This window comes from Octopus bimaculoides, chromosome 1 (assembly GCF_001194135.2).
Source record: "Octopus bimaculoides isolate UCB-OBI-ISO-001 chromosome 1, ASM119413v2, whole genome shotgun sequence".
NCBI classification, from domain to species: Eukaryota; Metazoa; Mollusca; class Cephalopoda; order Octopoda; family Octopodidae; genus Octopus; species Octopus bimaculoides.
In genome coordinates, this window is record NC_068981.1 from 105155459 (window position 1) to 105162633 (window position 7175).

The window sequence follows — 7175 nt, forward strand, 5'->3', positions numbered from 1 at the left end:
GCCATAGCCAACGGAGTGCCAGTTGTATGTATGTGTATATATATATATATATATACATAATTAAGGGATCAGCAAACATTTGCTTCACCACATACCGAAGTTCAGAAATAGCTGTTATTTCTGAACTTCGGTATGTGGTGAAGCAAATGTTTGCTGATCCCTTAATTATGTTTATAAATGTATAAGAACTTTTAAATAAGTTCTCCACTGATAATGGTGTTTACATACCGAAGGGGTTGGTAAAAATTATTAATTGTTGATTTATTAATAAATTAATAAATTGATAAACCTTTACCCTTTTAATTGTGTATATATATATATGTCATAGACTAGAGCCTCACATAGAGCCCAAGTATGAAATGAAAGCAACATTGCATTTTCAGGAAGAAAGGATAGAGCTGATGTATGATAATATATTTAGTATAGTAAGACAACAGGGCAATACTGTTAGTAGGAGAGGCTAAGAAGAAAAAAGAAGAGGAGGAAATACTGTAACTGAATACATTTAGGGGAAATTAAAGGAAGTTAAAAGCAATTAAGAACGGGACAAGAGAAGGTGAAAGTTCTTTAGACAATTTCTTTAAATAATTTTTTCTTTACAAAATTTCTTTTTTAAAGAAATTTCAAAAACTGCTTAAAGAAAAAGAAAAAGGGAAAAAAATACTTAAAGAAAAATTTCTTAAAAGCTTAATAAACTTCACAAACTTCAAAATATCCTCAAAAAAAATGTTTCTAGGACAATTCACAAAATCCCAAAATTTCTCAAAGAATCTCAAAAATTTCAAAAGTTTCAGCGTTATGAAGTGATGATATAATATAATATTTTTAACCAAAAGAGCCATGTGAAATTTTCAACAAGGTTTCAGCTCTTAACTGTACAGTTCAACATTATACCAGACAAGCTAAAGGGCACTGTATATAGTTGCCCACCCTGTAGAGATAAGAACTAAATCTCCTTCAATTCATATCTTACAAGCTAACTGTATCATCTTAATTCAAAAACTACAAAGTAATAAACCAATAAGGAAGCCTCTTTGTGGTCACTCACACTGCTTGAAATAGCAGTCAAATATCCTTCAACCAGACCTTCCTGCTTAAAAATGGTAAGGAGGATGTATGTAAAAAACGGTTCTATGTACACTGACTAAATGAAAGATGGAATGGTTACAGCTGGAATTCCTTTCATTATAGTTCTGCACAATCAGAACAGACTTGAAGCTAAACAACAACTATTGATCTATGGAAGAGTTGTGAACTTTAAAAATCAATTCAGTATCTTTAGCTATTTAACCAAAACTGCTTTACCTTAATTTTTAACAATTCATTTTCTTTCAGTATACCTTCAGGAACTTCAATCATACTGATAATTTTTTCATCTTTGCCAGCCAAAATGCTTCCAACATCAACTGCATCTGATTTCTTAGACTTTTGAGGAAGTTTTGAGGCTTTCTTATTCAACTCTGTAAATGAATATAGGATATAGAGGAAAACTCTGATTAATACTGACCCAAACAATGCAAGGTTCACTAAACTGCAGTTAACAAAATATTTTACAACAATCAATGAAATATAGAGGAGGGGGCTGGTTTCATATTTTATATTTTTTAGATTATTTAATCATGTGTGAATCATACAAGGAAAGAGCATTTTTAAAAACCAGTATTTTCATATTCCACCCATCTCTACAATTGTTGAACTTCGGTAGGCTTTGCTGGCCACCACTATCATGCTGAACATCAGGCCATATCAGACGTTATATTTTGGAGACTTCCACACCCTAATAGAGAAAGAAAATCAATCAACCACAGTTATGGTGATGTATTGTAGGCACATTTTGCAGTTAGGAAGTAGCAAAGGATGATGAGATTTAGGGTAAACATTTGTTGTACTGAGGGTGTTGATGCACTGCATCTTCGAATGCAGGAGTTAATATCTCATCAGGAGGCGAAGCAGCTCTGTAAGTATTTCAGCCCCTTAACACCAGAGCTGCCCACAGTCACCCACTGGTATAGGCAACATAACTCCCACACAACAGCATGAGCTTTGTTGAGTCAAATGTTGCAATTCTGGACCAGATGTTTCTACCATCCTATATGCTTGTCCTTGCTGCACCACACTTCCTCTCTCTTCAACCAAGTATAATGGCTCACTTTTTCAGTGGCTTCTAGCAATTTTCTGGCAACATCTTTTGTCTCCTTCACAGTTAGTCTAAGACTCCAGAGAATTGAGTGAAGCCTGGTTCCAACAAATCCTCTAAAACTTATCTCTACAAGAAGGCATACTGCCTTCCATCCCCTGTTTTCAAAGAGTTCAATCAACTCACTATATTTTAGATTATTTAACAATTAATTTATGATAACTTTCATACTTTATTTCATATTTAGTGTGTGTTAATTTTTACTTTGCATTTTGCTTTTAATAAAACTTTGTGGTTAATCTTGTTTGTTCATTTTTCTTCTTGGAATTCTGTGTAAGATAGTCATACTATCAACAAATGTGTTTGTTTTTTTAATTTTATTTTGCATGGTGCATTATAATGTACAGCAATGGCTCCTTGTAAATAATATGGCACAAAATTGGATGTTATATATGATGAAATGTCGTATGAGATCAATAGAACAACAGGAACTAAATAAAAATTATTGTTTAAGTGGTTTGCTACAGCTCTTTCAGAAACTCCTTAACCCTTTTGCATTCAGATTACTTGGCCAAATTTATTCACATTGTTTTGAATTAATCATGCATTATCTTGTAGCTTTGAGATTTCAAGGACCAAGATATCACCCACCTAAATGTTTATGCAATTACAACATACATAATTAATTCTATGCTATTTGATACACAACATCATCATCATCATCATCATTTTACTGCCTACTTTTCCATGCTTGCATGGTTCAGAGGGGATTTGTTGAGGTGGACTTTCTATAGCTGGATGCCCTTCCTGCTATGAGCTCTTATCTGTTTCTAAATAAGAAAACATTTCCCCACAACTAAATATGCTTTCCATGGAAAATAGGGAATGAAGGACACCACTTACATGGTAGAAACATTCATTTGCAACTATCACATGATGTCAATGTAAGGAAACAGCAACACACACACACATGTACATACAAACATGTACAGATGCACATACACAGACATGTGTGCGTGTGTGTATTTGTGTGTGTATGTATGTATGTATGTATGTATGTCTATATATATATATGATGGGTTTTTCAGTTTCCATCTACAAATCCAGTAACAAGGCTTTGGTCAGCCTGGGGTTATAGCATAAGACACTTGCTCAAAGTGCCACACAGTGGAATTGAACCAAGAACTATGTAGTTGGGAAGCAAAATTCTTGCAACACAACCATACCTATACCAAAAATAACATTCAAATATTCAACAAAGTACAACATGAAATGAAAATGCAAACACAAACACACATACATACACACACAAGCATACACATATACACACACACATACAGACCTTCATTTGTTGATGTTGGCTTTTTAATAAGCTGTTGTCTCAACAAAGTTTGTTTTTCATTTTGAAGTTTACTAAACATACAGCGCAGTGTTGCAACTTGATTATTACTGGAATCTAACTGCTGCAGTAAAACTTGCACCTTGTTTTGCAACTGAGTCTCTTTGTTTTGGCTTTTCTGCAGCAAAGCATGCAAATTATCTGGAAAAACAAAAGACAAAGAAAACAAGAAATATTACTAATTCTGAAGGTGTAAGGCCAAATTTTCTCTCTAAAAATATAATTCCTTCATAAGAATTGAACTCAAAATCTTTGTGCTGGTAACTAAATACCACATTCATTTATACATTTCTCTCCCCACCTACCTATGTAAAAACATACCAATAGAAGGCACATGGATCAGTGGTTAGAGCGTCGGGCTCACAATCATGAGGTAGTGAATCTGATTCCCAGACCAGGCTGTGTGTTGTATTCTTGAGCAAGACACTTTATTTCACATTGCTCCAGTTCATTCAGCTGTAGAAATGAGTTGTGACATCATTGGTGCCAAGCTGTATCGGCCTTTGCTTTTTTTTTGGATAACATCGGTGGCGTGGAGAGGAGGAAGCTAGTATGCATTGGCAATTGCTGGTCTTCCATAAACAACATTGCCTGGACTTGTGCCTTGGAGGGAACTTTCTAGGTGCAATCCCATGGTCATTCATGACCAAAGGGGTCTTTACCTTTCTATCAGTCATGGGCAACCTGCGGTCCACAGAACTTTCTGAATGGAATGCCAAGAAAAAGTTAAGTTACATTTTCTTTTTTTTTTAGCAGAGTAACCAGCCTGATGATAAGCCATATCTCATGTGACCCACTTCTCAAAAAAGGTTGCCTGCCTGCTCTATATGTTCACTCAACCTACTAGAAATAATAGCCCAAACTCTCTAAAATCAAAATTTAGCATCTTAACCCTTTAGCGTTTAAACCAGCCATGTCAAGCCCAAATATTCTTTCTGCTTAAGGTTCAAACTGGCCAGATCTGGCCTCTTACGCTAATCTTACACTGTCATTCTAAAAAATAAACAATCACATCATTGAAACCTTGAAGCTATGAGATAATGTATGATTAATCGAAATCAGTATGAATAACTAAGCATTACATTTAACAGAGTAATTTTGAATGCTAAAGGATTAAACAATGACAGGACGCATTAAATAATATAGTCCAGCATATGATTAATCAAAAGAGATGAGATCACAGCTTGAATGCCTGTCATCATAGACCTGTTCAATAAGAGTTGACTTAGTGCTAAACAACAAAACTTGTGCCCCCAACCACGAACCAAGTTATAAAAATAATTATAAACTGCCATTTAGCTTGTGTGGTAAGTAGCTTGCTTACCAATGACATGGTTCCGGGTTCAGTCCCACTGCGTGGCACCTTGGGCAAGTGTCTTCTACTATAGCCTCAGGCCGACCAAAGCCTTGTGAGTGAATTTGGTAGACAGAAACTGAAAGAAGCTTGTCGTATATATGTATATATATATGTATGTGTGTGTATATGTTTGTCCACCCAACATCGCTTGACAACCGATGCTGGTGTGTTTACATCCCCATAACTTAGCGGTTCAGCAAAAGAGACCAATAGAATAAGTACTAGGCTTACAAAGAATAAATCCTGGGGTCGATTTGCTCGACTAAAGGTGGTGCTCCAACATGGCCACAGTCAAATGACTGAAACAAGTAAAAGAGTAAATGAGAGAGTAAAGAGTATAAACTGCCATTTAGCAATTGATACATCCAGTTATAATAACAGGAGTGACAGCTGAGTCTATGAAGCTATAAATACTGTTAATCAGTTTTTTTCCAAATGAATTGATGTGCATTTTTCTTCACAATAAACGCAAGTGTGGCTGTGTAGTTAAGAAGCTTTTGCTTGTTTCAATCATTAGACTGTGACCATACTGAAGCACCACTTTGAAGAATTTTAGTCGGATGAATCAACCCTAGTACTTATATTTTTTTAAGCATGGTATTTATTCCAATGGTCTCTTTTGCCAAACCACTGAGCTATGGGGCAGAAAACATAAACACACACACACACACACACATATATATATGATGGATTCTTTCAGTTTCCATCTCCAAATCCACTCACAAGGATTAGGTCAGCCCAGGTTCATAGTAGGAGACACTTACCCGAAGTGCTGCACAGTGGGATAGAACCCAGGACCATGTGGTTGAGAAACAAACTTCTTACTACACAGTCACACCTGTTTTTACAGAATTTTACAACATGCACTGTTCCATATTATCATGAGATAAATGCTCCTATAAATCTAGATAGTTGTTTAAATACACAAGACCAATATAAAATCTCTTACCATCTTCTTCTTTATATTTTTGCACTTCAGACTGCAGTTGGTCAACATTTTGCTGTAATTCTTTAATTGCAGTTTCTGAATTATCTTTCACTGCATTTTCACTTGTTTTTGGTTCTTCTGGCATCTCTTCAGATGATGGTTTCTTGCAAACAGTACAACGACCCAAAATAGCCTGATGCTGTAACTTCTTAACAGTTTCTTCCAATGTTTCAATCTGACTTTCATACTGCAGCTTTAGACAAACAAATAAAATAATAAAATTTTATGAAAATGATCAAAATCAATGCTGGTTATAATTTCTATAGAATATCTGTAGAAATAACCTTAACAAAATACTGACATCTATATACATACATGTTCACATGGAATAATGTGAACATCCATAAGTGCTTCACAAAGAAACAGTCTGGCTTATAACCCCTTGTATTCACTATTTCATACAGTAACTATAGGAACTAACCTTCAGCTTGTTGTACTTTTGTTCCACAGTCCTCACTCTGAGGTCACCCTCTTCTTGAGCATTCTTCAGTTGATTCTCCAGTTTCTGAACCTTCTGCTCAAGCAGAAGATTTAGTGGGGATGGTGCCTGACGACAGTCACTGCTTGCTTCAACAGAACTGCCAGCTGCCATTAATAATGCAGGTAAAGAATTTGGGTTGCGCTTACAGTAGATTTTTTCCATTTCCTTTATCTGATAATAAAAACAATTTTTGGAATGACAGATAAAATAATATTTTATAGGTTTAATAGAATTTTACATATAAACTCTTATTTTTTTGTCTCTTACTGTTTACTTGTTTCAGGCACTGCACTGAGCCCATGCTGGGCTACTGCATTGAGGAATTTAGTCAAACAAATCAATCCCAGTACTTTAATTTATTTTAAAATCTGGTACTTATTCTATTAATCTATTTTGCCAAACTGCTAAGTTACTGATACATAAACAAATCAACATATATACTTTATAAATACATACATACATATATAATATATATATATATGTATATGTACTGTCTCTGACACCTCTGTCCCTTTTCTCGACATTTCGGTCAGCATCCTCCACTCCGCCCTTAGCACCTCTATCCACTACAAACACACAGACTCACACTCCTATCTCAACTTCTCCTCCTCCCACCCTAGACACACAAAACTTTCCATCCCCTATTCCCAATTCCTCCGTCTACGCAGACTTTGTAGCGACAGCCATGACTTTGAGACTCAGTCTCAACTCATGGCTCACCACTTTAGCCTGCGTGGATATCCACCCACCACCATCCACACCGCCCTTGCCAGAGCACGTTCTGTGGACCGTGCATCTGCTCTCTCCCCCCGA

At 35.7% G+C, this 7175-nt stretch overlaps 1 protein-coding gene across 1 annotated transcript in view; it reads right to left on the bottom strand.

Moving 5' to 3' along the window:
• Nucleotides 1-7175, bottom strand: part of LOC106871085 (centrosomal protein of 162 kDa) — a 69932-nt gene that overhangs the window by 20330 nt on the left and 42427 nt on the right. Inside the window, exons 20-23 of the mRNA XM_014917370.2 lie at nt 6303-6533; nt 5843-6074; nt 3480-3677; nt 1306-1460 (exon numbers count right to left, since the gene is read on the bottom strand). Coding sequence (XP_014772856.1) covers nt 1306-1460; nt 3480-3677; nt 5843-6074; nt 6303-6533 — 816 coding nt within the window. The remainder of the gene's footprint in view (nt 1-1305; nt 1461-3479; nt 3678-5842; nt 6075-6302; nt 6534-7175) is intronic.